The following is a 16539-nucleotide window of genomic DNA, read 5'->3' on the forward strand; positions in this document are numbered from 1 at the left end:
CAATGTCCTCTCCTGATAGAATGCAGCCAATTGGGACCCACGATACGTTACAAAAGCTCACGTTCCCCTTTCCGGCTGGTGTAATACTCTGCAGATAACTTGGTGGGTGAGGTCATATGCACTGTACTAGGGTTGGGCAGACCGGAACAGTCAGCTGTTCCGAAACATTAGGAGCTTGAGGTGTGTCGGCACACGACACACGAAACTGTAACTGCGCGGAAGGGAGTGAGGCAATATGACATGCTCCGCGTCAGCGGAAGAATGCCTGTACCGGACGTGCTGTGCGTAGTTACGGCCAGCGTGCAGCTGCACGGAACGTGAAGAAACAGTCGGAACACTGAAATTCGCGCCCAATAATTACGTTTAATTGCTGCTTTTAGGTTAAGATTTTGCAGTCAATATGAAATACACATATCATGGTTACAGCAACAGTACAGGTGTTTAAAAGTAACGATTCCAAGGATATTTTCACCAATTGAAATGTATAGGCTTGTATTGTGAGTAATTAGGTCCAGGATAAAGCTTCACGGCACGTGAATAAGCAGCCGGAACTCTGAAATACGTAACCTCCCCGCCTCCCAAAGAAAATAAATCATGTTTAAATGTTGCTTTTAGGATAAGAACGTTTTCATTCACAATTACACCGATAGTAGATGTGTTTACAAATATCACAAGCAGAACTCCGGTGTGACATTCTGCAAAGCTTATCGTCTTATGTACGGTATACAGTATGTTACTAGGCTTCAATGGAAACACTCTTACAGAACAGTTGAAAACAAAACAGAACACATTAAGTGATTCGCTTGCACCGAAGGCCAGTGGCCGGTTCAACGGGACTCACAGAACAAAGAGGACATGGCAAAAAACAGAACATTCCAGCACGTGGTAGCACACAGTCAGTTAGTAAGCGAGGGGCTGTGCATTGAGGTGCTTTCGATGGGGCAGCGAGTCACTGTCTCGGTCTCGCTTGAGAATGTTTCGAAACAACTCACATTTTGTGTTCCGGAACAACGGAACATAACTGTGCACCGGCACAGTGTGCCGAAACAGGGAAATAGTGCCTGTACCTCGTTCTCTATCTAGGGTAACGAATCCCCGAGATATGTGAAGGCACGTATTGCTGTGGCCAGTAGCGTAGCCAGGTTCGGCCGATGGTAGTGGGGTGGGGGTGGTGGGTGGGTATAGTTATAAAATGCTGATAGAACATATTGAAGGTGCGTGTGTGGTGCACGGATTAATGACTTATCATTATAAAAGCATTAATACAAGTGAATTATGTTGATATTCAGATTGTAGTACACTACAAAATCATGCACATAATAAAGAACAAGAACAATGCTATCAAGGTCAACAGTTTTACAGCGAATTGTATGTTCAGTTTACAATCTAAAATCCAATTTTCAAGGCTTTTTAGAAACTGGTTTTACAATTATGTCTCTGAATGTTTCTTTAGCCTATTGTTTATTGACAGTTTCTGTTTATTTTCTTTTTGTACAAAATCCATGGAGTGGGGTGTTCTAATCCCCCAGTAACGCCCCCTGACTAAGTCCCTGGTTGGGGATGAAGAACGAAGATTGGTTAACATGACGGTATAATGTTTGCTGTCTGTACAAGAGGCTCTAGAATCACATTTGTCGAGCACTGAAGAAACGTACCGATACTAAGCGACAGAGCAGCCAACATGGCTAATTTTCTTTGAAGTTTAGTATCAACTCTTTTGGCGGCACCGCGGTGTAGGGAGGCTCCGGTTTCGATTCGCCAGAGTGGAAGAGGCTCGCCAACAGTACCCGGGAAAGTGGACCTGTTAAAATGATGATGACCGAGCTCGATAGCTGCAGTCGCTTAAGTGCGGCCAGTATCCAGTATTTGGGAGATAGAGGGTTCGAATCCCACTGTCGGCAACCCTGAAGATGGTTTTTCGTGGTTTCCCATTTTCACACCAGACAAATGCTGGGGCTGTACCTTAATTAAGGCCACGGCCGCTTCCTTCCCAGTCCTAGCCTTTTCCTGTCCCATCATCGCCATAAGACCTATCTGTGTCTGTGCGACGTAAAGCAAATAGCAATAATAATAATAATAATAATAATAATAATAATAATAATAATAATAATAATGTTGATGAAGCCGACTTCCCAGAGTTTTCCATGTACTTCTCTTTCTTGCTATTCTTGACCATTGCGGACTTGTTTGTAATATATAGAAGTCTCCCCATCTTCGTTTCGGTCTGCCTCTGTGACGTTCAACAAAGTGTGTGTCCCTCATGATGGCTTGTCGTCTTGCATCCTCATAATATGACCCTCCGCAGTTCCATTCCTTCTGTCCGGCTCCGCGGCTAAATGGTTAGTGCGCTGGCCTTTGGTCACAGGGGTTCCGGGTTCGATTCCCGGCAGGGTCGGGAATTTTAACCATCATTGGTTAATTTCGCTGGCACGGGGGCTGGGTGTATTTGTTGTCTTCATCATCATTTCAACCTCATCAAGATGCGCAGGTCGCCTAAGGAAGTCAAATCAAAAGACCTGCACCTGGCGAGCCGAACATGTCCTCGGACATTCCCGGCACTAAAAGCCATACGCCATTTCATTACATTCCTTCTGCGATGCCTCTTGTTGCTGATATCTGTGATAGTGACTCATTTTAAATTCTACCTCTTCTTGTTATTCCTAATACCTTGCGTTCCATCTTCCTTTGACATTTTTGTAGTGCGATAATTTGTCAACTTCTTGGTAAAAAATGAAATGTCGTATGGCTTTTAGTGCCGGGATATCCCACGACTGGTTCGGCTCGCCATGTGCAGGTCTTTCTATTTGACTCCCGTAGGCGACCTGCGCGTCGTGATGAGGATGAAATTATGATGAAGACAACACATACACCCAGCCCCCGTGCCATTGGAATGAACCAATTAAGGTTAAAATCCCCGACCCGGCCGGGAATCGAACCCGGGACCCTCCGAACCGAAGGCCAGTACGCTGATCGTTCATACAACGAGTCGGACAGCTTGTTGGTGACCACGTTTGGCATCCATAGCATAGTGTTCGGTAAACATAAGATTCCAGTGTGTCAAATATGTAGTCGAATAAACTACAGAGACCAGAAAGGCATCCAAACAAGTGATAGTCTTCTCTTAATCTCTTTTTCCATCTTGTCCTTGGAGGCGATTAACTGTTCTCTCTCTTCTCTTCATTTCCGTACAGGCCATGAAGGACCTGGGAGGGGTAGAAGGTAAAGGCTTCCACTATCCATAACCTCGGCACTTGGTGAGTAGAGTGGTTAACTCTAAGCCCGGCCGCCTTTCCCCCCAGGAATTAACATGGTACTCATTTTTGGCATTGGCTGAGTGAAGCTCAGGGCCATATGCACCTCCGGAAGTGGAAATCTCGTTTCTTAAATTTTACGACTTCCTGACGGAATTAACTGTTTTAAGGCTACATAATCCGTTGCATACGGTAATGATGTTCTATCTACCTATATGGGAGTTTACAACGTGTTTGTCTTATTCACTGATGTCCAAAATTGTTAGCAATTTATCATATTTTGGTATTCGCTTCTCAAATAAATATTTGCCACAGGTCAATGAATTTGTCTATCTTGGGCAACTTGTAAACATGAAAGGGGACTTAAGACCAGAAATCTTCCGACGTATCAGACTAGGATGGCAAGCCTACGGAAGAAATTCTTCAGTCTTCAAATCCAACATGCCACCCCACCTAAAGAAGATAGTCTTTGACCAGAGTGTTCTCCCCGTACTGACTTACGGTTGTGAAACCTGGACATTGAGCGAGTTTGTTAAGCAAAAACTCAGAACAACCCAACGAGCTATGGAACGGTTCATGCTAGGCTTGACGAAGAAAGACAGGAAGAGAGCAGATTACATCAGGTCAGTCACAAAGGTCAGTGACATTTTAGAAAGGGTATTTACCCTAAAATGGCAGTGGGCAGGCCATGTTGCTCGGAGAACTGATGGTAGGTGGACAAAGCTTGTGCTTGAGTGGTGTCCGAAAGATCATCTCAGACCAAGGGGAAGACCACCGGACAGATGGGATAAAGACATCCGGAAGATTACTGGGATCAATTGGCAGAACATCGCTCAAGACCGTCCCAGATGGAGAGACCTCATGAAAACCTACCTTGCTTTGGACTTAAAGAGGCCACATCGTAAAAACGATTGAATATGGCTGATAGTGATAGTGATAGTGAATCATCTTTGAGTTAAATTTCCTCGATAATCACCTAACCAACACGATTATGCAAGTACCTTTCCAGAGCATATATACTCATTAGATTTTAAAATATTTTTTCTCCCTTCCACATCATGTGGTACCCACCCAAAAATACATTTTTACAGAAGATCAACAAAAAAAAATTCACGTGGGAAAGTGATGGAAAAGATGAAAGGGAACAGTCTGACAGAAATAAGTGGAAACATTACCAGACTCAGCTAGAGGCCCTGTGGTAGCCCGAAAGTTGATCATTCCCTGAAGGGAAACAACGTACCTGTATGTCAGGATGCAATCCAAGGAGGAAGAGAGCCCAGGTAATAGCGGCCGAAGTGGTGTCATGGCCCTGTAACATGAAGAATGTTATGAATCAAGGGAGGAATTAAAACATTGGTCAACGAAGGTATTACACTGACCTCACTACACACAAACTCGTAAAATGGATACTTAGCTGGTCCACATCTATTTCTGGTAGGTACGTATGCATGCATGTATGTATGTATGTATGTATGTATGAGTGGCGGCTCGTGCTGAATAATGTTGGTGGTTCTGCTCTGTGATGCATAGTCCATTGCAGTAGGGGCCTAAGTGTAATAGAGAAATCTAAAATCATATTGCATACGGGAAGTGTCAGCTGAGCCCGTTACTCCATGTCCTATCAGTGTGAAGTCCTCGAAAATCTACCGAAATAATACAGGTAGACGTTCATCTCAATTTGGAAGACTCCGATTTCGAGGGACATTGACAATATAAATAACTGACTTGTACAAAAAACAACAATTAGAAAGTTACAAAAAAGCCCCTCTTCCCCTTGTTGAAAAAAAATGTTGACCTACCGACACATTCATATTTACAAAGGTTCCGAGACCTGCATACATCTTTGGGAGCCAGCTTTCTTAATGGAGGGGGAACATCACCTAATGGTACTAGCGTTTATGTTTTCATTTTCATGACCATCTAACTTAGAAGAATTCACTACCATTATGGAGAAACACAGTCATGATTACTTGTAGGCCCAAGAACTCGCTCATTCGCTTCGTACGAGGGAGAATGTTTTCGGTCGTTGGATAGAATTATGATGAAGTCCTGGTCATTTACACAAAAGATAGAGAAATATACATACCCCCAATCTTATGTTACATTGTTTGACATGAACATTAAATTGATTTTGTGTTACTTAATCACAACCATCCTCTTTTAACACGCAATTATCCTGTATTTACGCCATTTGGGCTTTCTTTCTACTGAAGAGAAGCATCACAACTATACTTTAGTATGTGAGAATGTTGACATGTAAGAATTTTAAACCATGTCAATATCCACACATTTTAAAAGTTCTCTATTTACACTGATGAATACAATGGAGGGAGCTTTTCCCAAACAGCTGAGATTTCAACATGCTCGCTCGCTGCAACCAATCTCTCACGGACGGTGGCGCTGGTGCTACCTCTAGCGTATTATTTACTAATTCTGTTGTCACGGGAATAGGCCAGCGGTACTGCAAGGCGTGCAGTTCATACAGAACCTTATGGGCGACTCTTAGCCATCTACCGGAAGAAAGCTGTAGTTAAGTGTGCTCTCCTAATGTTCTGTCGTTCACAGATCTAAACAGGGTTGCCAGATCACCAGCAGCTTATGGGTATCGATCTTTGGCTCGAGATATACACTCAATATGAAGGATAGGATCGCTAATCGCTATATATTACCGTATATCTTTCATTGTGGTGGTTCTGCAGCTCTGCAGATCGTATTATGGAACCGCGCCTGGTATGTATGTATGTATGTATGTATGTATGTATGTATGTATGTATTGAATCCATGACCTTTGTGCCCTAAGAATTTTAAGTATGAAAAGTTACTACATTTCTGAACATTTCTTGATATCATGGGAGTGACACGTGGCAAGGGGGTGGCTACCTTCATTCCCACGCTGGGATACGTGACGTCATCCGCACGTGTCGGCAGTGTAAGGATACAGAATGAAGTTTATGTCGAATAAATATAATTAAATGAAAGAATTAGTGGCGAATGCAATATAATGATGGTCCTGTATTTATCTTTAAGACAATTGGTCTTTAGTAAGATGGATTTGAGACTGCTAAGCCATTTCTGGGGATTATTTCAGGAGGGCGCGTGTGTCTAGCGTCCCCACGCGAAGTCGACAGAAAAGTAGTGCCTATCAAATGAGGTCATCTAACCAGTTAAATTAATAAATATAAATTTTAAATGTTCAGGGTCACTACTGCTAGTGAGTTAACAAATACATGGTTACATCCAAAACTCTTTTAAATACGGTTCATTTAGGTCAGAAAAGTTACGCAAATTTTCTTGGCGGCAAACGGAAAATGCCTGAAGAGAGGGGGTAATGGCTATAAATATAGAATGGTTTTTCCCTGACCCTTCAATACCATACTTCAACACCATATACCTAACACAAACTCTTGCCGTGGTAGCGAGTCTGACTCGGAAACTGGCAGATACTCCTTGTATCACCTCCCACTCCTCCCTGCTATCTCTTTCTTCTTCTTAGAAATAATAGCATGTCGGAGGCCATGTAGATTGAGTCGATGGTCGCGCGGGGGGAGCGGGCTTCGGGGCACCCCCCCGAAAAAAAAATGATGAAACCCCTGCGTTGTGTTATTGAATCTTGAGCGAGAGAGTTAGACTGTTCTGTATATCAAGCGACAAAAAGTAGACTAAGTCCGATGAACAGATTTTGGCTGATGTGGCTGGTGACTTAAAATCCAAGTGGATTTAGTTAGTAATTCATGTGCGGGCACAGTAACTACCATCAGTCGAGTGCGATCAACGGAGACACGTGTGAAGGGTATTTCTTTTTTTAATGTTTTATTTCCAAGAAAATAAATGAATACTATGATATACAGCCAGAAATGTAAAATGGCTATATAAAGCGACGGAAGGTCACGGGTGAGCCGAAGGATGGAATCCAACGTCAATCTAAGGTAGGTGCCTTGCCATCTTACCACCTACTATATCTTGTTTTGTGATGTCAAACTTATGTGCATTTGAAATGGGTTTTTATGACGCAGTTGGTCACTCCTATCTGTTTTTGGCGAATGTCAAAATATGACGAAAGGTCATTTGTTTTATTTTCTGCTTGGATAAATTTAAAATATTGTGAGTGCCATGTGACATGTAAAAGTTATTAGTGAGGTCTTCGAAGTGATATTACGTCCAGAGTAGATCGTCAATTTCCGTGAATTTATTGCCTATAATTTTGTGAAGTCAAATTCAGATATTTTATCTGACGTAGAATTTTCTGTTTGAAATTTGATGGAATTAATGTAAGAAGTCCATGGTTACCCATTTTCAATCGAGTGGAAGAGCGCTGTCGGCCGGTATCCAGTAATCGGGAGATAGTGGGTTCGAGCCCCACTGTCGGCAGCCCTGAAGATGGTTTTCCATGGTTTCACATCTTCACGCCAGGCAAATGCCGGGGTTGTACCTTAATTAAGGCCACGGCCGCTTCCTTCCACTTCCTAGGCCTTTCCTATCCCATCGTCGCCATAAGACATATCTGTGTCGGTGAGACGTAAAGCAAATAGCAAAAAAAGAACTTCCTTCCCAGTCCTGTCCAATCGTCGTCATAAGACCTACCTGTGACGGTGCGACGTACAGAAAATTGTAAAAGGAAAGACATCTTTGGAAAATCTGGGACGTATCTCTTCCCCGGTAGTCGGATAGGCAGTTTCCAGGAGCGTAACGTTAGGGCCTGTAAGGGTCCCGCAGACTCCTCGCAAATAACTAAAAATAATATTTATCTAGCCTAATGTGACTCTGCCCGGAAATGATCAGCGCGATTTTGTAGAAATTGTCGATTTAAAAAATGTACCTTGAGGAATTGTCACTTGGTTGCGCTGAGCAGAAGTTTATTGTGCTGAATGTATCACAGCAACCGTAACTATAGAATTATGCTCTGCGACTAATACCGAAGTCTCGGTTATAATAATGTATTCGATTTGAAAAACAGAACAAAATTAAAACTGCTCTCTCTCTCTCTCTCTCTACGTCGGGAAATCTCAGTAGCTGTTACTACGCAGAAAATTCTCAAACTGAAGACACCATCCTACCTTTATAATGCATTTAAACCTATGGAGTCGGTACATAACAGAGATAATAGGTTTACAAAAACCACCCTTCAAATTCCCCTTCATCGTACCACTCAATTTAACAAATCCTTTGTTTGTACTGCATCACGTATCTTTAACGTCTTCAATCTTCACCGTTTCGCAAGTAACACTAACTGTACCCAACTAAAGCAGTTCTTAACATCTATCTTTCTGGAGGAGTACGCAAGAGGCTGAGATCAGGCATTCTTGTGTCGAACAATCAGGAATATGTATATTTCGAAGAAAATTGTTTCTCTGCTTTAGCTTTATATTCTTTAAACTCATGTAGTCCAGAATAACAGAAGGGCTTAATGATTTACTTTCTTACTTATTATATAATGTATGTCTTAACCTTACTGGATTTGGTATCTGTATTTTCATTTTTTTTTTAAGTTTCTTGTTTAGTTTAATACTTTAATATTACAAAAATGTAGTTACTGTTTTCATAAATCTGCATTGTATTATAAGAAGACGCCACATAAAGGGGCTTTTCAGTCTCAGTGGCATGTAAATCATGATCAATAAATTCAATTCAATTCAATTCAATTCTCTCGCAACATCGCGACACCGTCTTTACAAAAGACCTGCTCCAAATTATTAAAAATAACTACAGCTATGAAAATTTATACCAAAATATATTTCAGTTAGAAAATTATACTATGATGTGTAGTGCACCTGAGATCGTACCATGCACAAAGTTTGCTTGAACATTTAAGTTTTGTCACACATTTATTGGACAACAATATTTAATGCCACTAATAAGTTGGTGTAGTTGTAGTAACAATCAGTCAACCCAGTTTCAAACGAGCTCTCTCTGCTCGAAGTTAATAATAACTTAGGCTTATCAGTTGTGCGGGTTGATATTTTTCAACCTTTATTTGAACATTTTTGGATTTAATTACTAAAACAGAGACTTCGGTATTAGCCACAGAGCATAATTCTATAGTAACAAAAAATTAAACTAATAACAATTAAATTCGTGTGGCTATTTCTAGCAGAGTGCAGCCCTTGTAAGGCAGACCCTCCGATGAGGGTGGGCGGCATCTGCCATGTGTAGATAACTGCGTGTTATTGTGGTGAAGGATAGTGTTGTGTGTGGTGTGTGAGTTGCAGGGATGTTGGGGACAGTACAAGCACCCAGCCCCCGAGTCATTGGAATTAACCAATTAAGGTTAAAATCCCCGGCCCGGCCGGGAATCGAACCCAGGACCCTCTGAACCGAAGGCCAGTATGATGACCATTCAGCCAACGAGTCGGACATTAAACCAATTAAAGTTAAGTTCAACCATCTCAGTGGTGCATGGTTGGCAGTTCAGCAGATTAGCCGTCAAACCACGGAGGCAGTCAAATAAAACCTATTAAACATTTACTTTTTGATAATCTTAAGATAACAGATAATCTCTTTGTTTTTGTAAATTGATAATATATTGCATTACTTGTACCTGTAATTAAATTCATGTTATTTATTCATAAGTGTTTACATTTTATTTGAGGGGAGGGGGGCTATGTTTTTGGCAGGTGAACCCGTATCGCATTCGCTATATCTCTGGCAATTTCCGTTACTGTTCTGTAATTTATTTGGTAGGTCTAATTTATTTGTGTGTAATACGCATGCAGGGATTACTGATTTTGTAACCTTTCCATAAATTCTTGTTGTTCGAGTGTTTGTTTGTTTGTTTGTTTGTTTGTTTGTATAACCCTGCAATCTCGAAAGAAAAATCCAAAGGCGATTTTGGAAGTAGAAATTACTAAGAATGATGGAATATTCAGTTAATTGTTTATCAGCTATATACGTACCTCAAACATGAAGGTATCCACTTCCTCTTGGATGTCCTCGTCTGTCAGTTCACCTTCTCTCTCAGACACATCAATGAGCAGGTCTAGAAAGGCGAGCCTCTTCTTTTTAGACTTTTCATAGTCCATATTCATGTTCCTATCCCGTCGGTATTCTGCCCTCCTCTCCTGGATCACCTGTAGAAAGATACAATTAAGAGTGAATAATTTTTCACGACCGTTTTGTCTCGAAATTAACTCTGCTTATTAGGTAGGGTTCAGGTGTCCGGTCCTGTGGCTTGATAGTTAGCGTGCTGATCTTTGGTCCAAGGGGTTCCATTCCCGGCCGGATCGGTGATTTTAACTTTCATTGGTTAATTAATTAATTGGTTGGGTGTTTGTGCCGTCTTCGACGTTAGAAATCGTCTTAGGCAGGGCACCATCCTCACTGACGTGCAGATCGCCTATAGGGCGCCATCTCGAAAGATTTGCATCGGGCCTCTCCAGAGTACATAGACTAGAGTGCATGCCGCAGAAATGTTAAATAAAGAACGAAAATGACCTATCGAACCCACAACCTTCCGATTGCATGTTCGATATCTGCCGACTGAAGTATGGTGTCCTAGGCCATATTTCTTCAGTTGGAAAGGATCTGAACAACAATTACTGCTAAAACAACTGTAAAGTATGCGCTTGTCACCCGTTATTCACTACTTCAAGTGAACACAGTATTTAATTTTCATGACCGTGTTGTACTTGAAAATAAACTTTCACCTTATTTGGTCACTGCTACTACTAAATACTTTCATTCCTCCCCTGAAGGGGGAGGTGGGCCTCCCAGACGGTAACGCCGTCTCTCAGTCCAGGGAGGTGAGTTACGGTGAGGGAGATGTTCGGTGAAGATGAGAGGGTTGGCGGCCGTGGCCTATACTAGGAACTGTTCCGGTATTCGCCTTAGAGCAGGAAAATGGAAAACCACGAAACAAATGCGAAATGTACGTAGACAATTGATGCAGTACATCGTGCATGGTGTGCGTGCATTTGTACTGTATCAAGAAGAAACGAAACACACTAGTCTACATACAGTATTCCTTTGTGTACTACGGATCGTACTGCTCTCGCAGTCAGGTAGGTTGGTTTCGTCAGGTGTATGGTACTGCTCAACTTTCTTTGCTTTACGTCGCGTCGACACAGATAGGTCTTATGGAGACGATGGTATAGGAAAGGGCTTGGAGTGGGAAGGAAGTGGTCGTAGCCTTAATTAAGGTACAGCCTGGTGTGAAAACGGAAAACGCGGAAAACCATATTCAAGGTTGCCGACAATGGGGTTCAAACTCACTATATCCCAGATGCAAGCTCACAACTGCGCACTCCTAACCGCACGGCCAAATTGCTCGGTTTTACAGCACGTAATGGAGGACTATTATTCAACACGGGAAATGGCCGATATGTTACGGACAAGCAAATGGAAGCAACCTACGGGCACGTAATCTGTATGCTGACAAATATCCAACACGCCGCACACCATCTGTAAAGCTGCTTAGTATCCTGTTCCAGCGCCTTTCGGAAACGGGATCCTTTGCACCACCAACAAGCGATCGTGGCAGACCCTGAACAATAAAATTCGCACAGCTAATATGGAGCAACGGGTATTAAAACATGTGGAGGTCAATCCTGGAACGAGTGACCGAAGAATAGCCGCAGCTGAATTGATTGCTAAAAGTATTGAAAGTATTGGCCGATATGATATCTCCTCCACGAACAGTTGTTCTACCCGTACCAAGTGCAGCACGACCACGTTCTGCTACCACACGATCGGCCCGCCAGATTGTACTTCTGCCAGTGTTTTCTCCAAACATGTGCCCATGATCTGTATTTCACAGTGAGGGGTTTGTTTAGAGACGAGGCGGGTTTCACGAGAGATGGTTTTTTTTTTTTTTTTGCTAGTTGTTTTACGTCGCACCGACACAGATAGGTCTTACGGCGACGGTGGGACAGGAAAGGGCTAGGAGTGGGAAGGAAGCGGCCGTGGCCTTAATTAAGGTACAGCCCCAGTATTTGCCTGGTGTGAAAATGGGAAACCACGGAAAACCATTTTCAGGGCTGCCGACAGTGGGATTCGAACCTACCATCTCCCGAATACTGGATACTGGCCGCACTTAAGCGACTGCAGCTATCGAGCTGTGGAAAAGAGACAACACCAGCACAAATTTAGTATCAACGTATGCGCAGGCATTCACGGGGACAGACTGATAGGTCCGTATGTTCTACACAACAAATTGAATGGTTCTACTTATCATACCTTCCTTCGCGACCAGTTACCTGTGTTTCTGGACAATGTACCACTACAGGAACGACTGCAAATGTGGTATATGGATGATGAGGCACCGGCCCATTTTCATTGTAGGGTTAGGCGATACCAAACACAGGTCTTTCATGAGCGATAGAGATGGCTGAAAAATAACGTAGCAGTTACTTTGTCACAGTTATATGCTTGTCACTGTTATAAGTGTAACGAGGACAAAAAACAACAGGTTACCGAGTAACGACAACAGAACGCACTAGTGAAAACAGTAACTGGGAAGTGGGAACTGTGACTAGTAGCAGCTTACAGCACACAATGTCACCTTCAGAGTTCAGATAGTATGCATGTCTTCCAAGTGAGAGCGCTTTCGTAGGAGATTGCTTTAAGTCAAATACACTATAGTGTATAAGAAGCCTCCGTGGCTCAGGCGGCAGCGCGTCGGCCTCTCACCACTGGGTTCCGCAGTTCAAATCCCGGTCAGTGAGATTTGTGCTGGACGAAGCGGAGGCGGGACAAGTTTTTCTCCGGGTACTCCGGTTTTACCTGTCATCTTTCATTCCAGCAACACTCTCCATTATCATTTTATTTCACCTGTCAGTCATTAATCATTGCCCCAGAGGAGTGCGACAGGCTTCGACAGCCGGCACAATTCCATCCCTGACCCTGTCAATGACTGGAAAACAGGTTGTAGGTTTTCATTCTCACTATAGTGTATAATATACTCTATAGTGTATTTTTTTAAGTTGCTGCTGTCATCTGGTAGCTAAAGTGTAAACTGTTATGAGTATGATATATTCAACTATTCAGGGGTAATAGTTGACTCAGACATCGCGCAGGGCTACCTACATTATAATATTATTATAAGTTTCACCCGTATAATTTTTCTTGTACCATAAATAAATTAGTATGCTTACTTTCCATATTGACATTATAGATAACATATTATAGATAACAAAACATTACTTCATTTTACTTAATCGATCCTCTTGTCGAGGTGTGGCAGACAGATCATCATGTTTTCTTGTCTTCTATCCTTGATTGGGGCTTTGTACAACTCACTCCACTAGATTTCAGAAAAGACGCTATGTTGTCTTCTCGTTTCATCCGCTGTCTGCCTTTCGTTAACTTTATAGCAAATAGGAATGCGTGTTTTGCTGCACCGACTTTAAACAGTGTAGTGATGCGTGCGCGCATGTGCGAGTGAACGCAACACAGCTGTAAGGAGACAAGCTTGAAGCCGTAACCAGGCTCTAACCAATAAAAGATGAGTAACGCTGTACGTTATTTTTAACTGTTCCTTTTCAGAGTTATATTATTGTAGCAGTGACAGATGCAGCAGTTACACAGACAATAAGAAATTGTCACACCTCTAATGAGCGATGGATTGGTCGGGGGGGGGACCAATACCTTGGACTGCTTATTCGTCTGAACTTAACCGTTTAGATCATTAGCTTTGGGGACATATAAGATCATGGTATATGCGGTCTCCATAAACGATGTGGATACACTACGAGAATGCGTGTTTAATGTCTGTGATGCAATTGGTAAACAGCCAGCGGTGTTCCAACGAATGCGTGATCCCATGCGATGTAGGGTGGAAGGCTGCATTGCAATGGAGGGTGGTCACATCGAGCACATGTTGTGAAAAGTAGATCAAAGGCATGGTGATCATTGTTGATAGTCCATAACTCCGAAGATACTAGGTTTGCGAACAATGTTTATTGGACCTTTTCCCCTTCATTTGTTGCGTACTGCTTTCACTGAAAATATTGAAACCTTTTACAAGTACACGCTGTATATATGAAGTGGAGTGCGTTGTGACAAACACAAACATCTAGCCTCCAAGGCGAGAACTTAACCAGATGGAGTTAAAATCTACGACCTGGCCGGGAATGGAACCGGAGACTCTCTGAATCGAAGGCTCCGATGCTGACGATTCATTCAAGGAGTAGGGCCATGGAGTAAATATTAATGAAGATTATATTTTACTTTACCGTAAAAAAATCGTCTTTATTTTATTTTGAAGTCTTATGAATTTTACCTTTCTCGTGAATCCATGCAATACTCTGAGGACTCTCCGTTGTTCGAAGCCCGTGGGACTGATGAAGAAGTTAAATGGGCGGTGTAACCAGGAACTTAGCAGACGATGTTGGAACAAGTAACTCATCCTGTAAGGAGACAAGTGAAACATTTTGGAGAAAACAAAACCAAAAAATAAAAAAACTTGCATGCGTGATCATTGAAGGCAAGGAAAGCATTGTGTGGGATGTTTACTGAGAATGACCGTGCCGTTGTTTCACAGGTTTCAGGGTACTGTCATGGTCGTGCCTCCGTGCTGAGTCAAGTGAAATGAACGTATGTATCGAATGTAACAAATTTATTTACAAGTCACGGAATCAATTAATCAGTTGAATGAAACAAACTGGTCGCTCTGTACGCTCACATCGCCGTAGCCGCACTGGACAAGCGAGGCGTGTCAGAAGGTGGCATGGCTTACATACATACGAGGGCCATCCAGAAATTAAGTTTCCCTATTAAAGAAAGACAACATAGTTACATGATACAGCAATACAGCAATGTTGGAGCTATTTTTGGAATTCAGAATGGAGACACTTGTCATATCGTGGGATCAAATTTTGTATGCCGCTGTCGTAGAAGACTGCTCCCTGGGAATGGAACCAGCGTGTGACATCGTCTTGAACTCTTCGTCCGTGTGAAAATGCTGACAGGAGGACAGACATTTCTTGAGGTGCAAGAAAAGATGAAAACCAGTCGGAAAAAGATCAGGACTGCACGGCGGATATTCAAACACCTCCGAGCCGAATTCCTGCAGAACAGTTGCTGACCGCCGAGCCGGATATGGGCGAGCATTGGAATGGATCAGCACAACACCTACACTGAGCATTCCACGCCTCTTGTTTCGAATGGCCCATCGCAATTTCCATAGCTACAGGTAGACCTCGTTATACGCGATAATTACGTTCCGCGGAATTGCCGCGCATACCGAATTCGCGTAAATCGAGAGTCATTTTGTATGTAAAATACAGGGTTAGGTTTCCGTTTATTCACGTATTAAGTTTAAATTAGTAGAGATTCTTAGTATTTTTACAAAAAAAAAATCTCGTTTCTGAAACGCATTTTAATGCAAAATTTATACAGTAAAAATTTAACGCTGAAGCACACCAATAATAAACTACAATAATTTAATTAAGTCTATCTACGTACCCGAAATAGGCACTGGATCATCTACATCGGAAGAATCTGATAATGCTGTAGTCGGTTCAGTCCTTTCCGTCGCGGATTTCCTATCGTGCAAATCCTTTGCAGCTGAAGTGTTATTGCATTCCTTACTTCTTCAAGATTATGTTCTTCCAAAATTGCCCTTACAGCGTCGATTATTCTGAAGGGCTTCGCCATTTTCTTCGCTCTCAGCTTTTTAAGAGGCTGAACTTCCTCGACTTCTGGTTCTTTATTACTATTCTCACTCAAAATGATCAAATCTTCGTTGCTCAGATCTTCGGAATGAGACTTTAGGAGGTCACTCACGTTATCTTCATTTTCTTCATTGAAATCAATGAATCCAATCTGCCGTGCCATGTCCATAATTTCTCGTTGCACCGGTGACGTCATTGATCACTTTATAATCTATCACTGACACAGCATCAGACCACAGTTTCCTCCATACAGCATTTATACATTTTGGAGTAATGTCAGTCCGTGCGTGCCCAGTAATATAAATCGCCATCTTAATGTTAAACTGTCGCCAAAACTGCGCTTGCCCCGTTTAACCTTGGCCTGCGAAGTAGTGTACGTTACAGAGTTCGGCCAGTACCTACTAATACATGAGTAAAATGTAGGTTAATTACTAATCACCAAGGGTCATAAAATTATTATTAACTAAAAAATAGTAACAATCAAATGAAAACCCCTTGTTGCTATTTACTATCAATCTGAACTTTTACCATATTTCTAGAAATCGGAGTTCGCCATCTCTCCGCCTTTCTTTTGCTTTAATTGGTCTCGGTACAACTGAAATAAATGTGTTACCAATATGCTTTAATACCCTGAAAGAGCATCTTCTTATCATCAAAGTAATTAGTTCAACTACCATTGAAGT

At 42.2% G+C, this 16539-nt stretch overlaps 1 protein-coding gene across 1 annotated transcript in view; it reads right to left on the bottom strand.

Annotated features, from left to right (window-relative positions):
- The window catches only part of LOC136876161 (cytochrome P450 4C1), a 101664-nt gene that overhangs the window by 27334 nt on the left and 57791 nt on the right, over positions 1 to 16539 (bottom strand). The window contains exons 6-8 of the mRNA XM_067149880.2: positions 14464 to 14590; positions 10142 to 10315; positions 4492 to 4560 (exon numbers count right to left, since the gene is read on the bottom strand). Coding sequence (XP_067005981.2) covers positions 4492 to 4560; positions 10142 to 10315; positions 14464 to 14590 — 370 coding nt within the window. The remainder of the gene's footprint in view (positions 1 to 4491; positions 4561 to 10141; positions 10316 to 14463; positions 14591 to 16539) is intronic.

This window comes from Anabrus simplex, chromosome 6, assembly GCF_040414725.1.
Source record: "Anabrus simplex isolate iqAnaSimp1 chromosome 6, ASM4041472v1, whole genome shotgun sequence".
Taxonomy (NCBI): domain Eukaryota; kingdom Metazoa; phylum Arthropoda; class Insecta; order Orthoptera; family Tettigoniidae; genus Anabrus; species Anabrus simplex.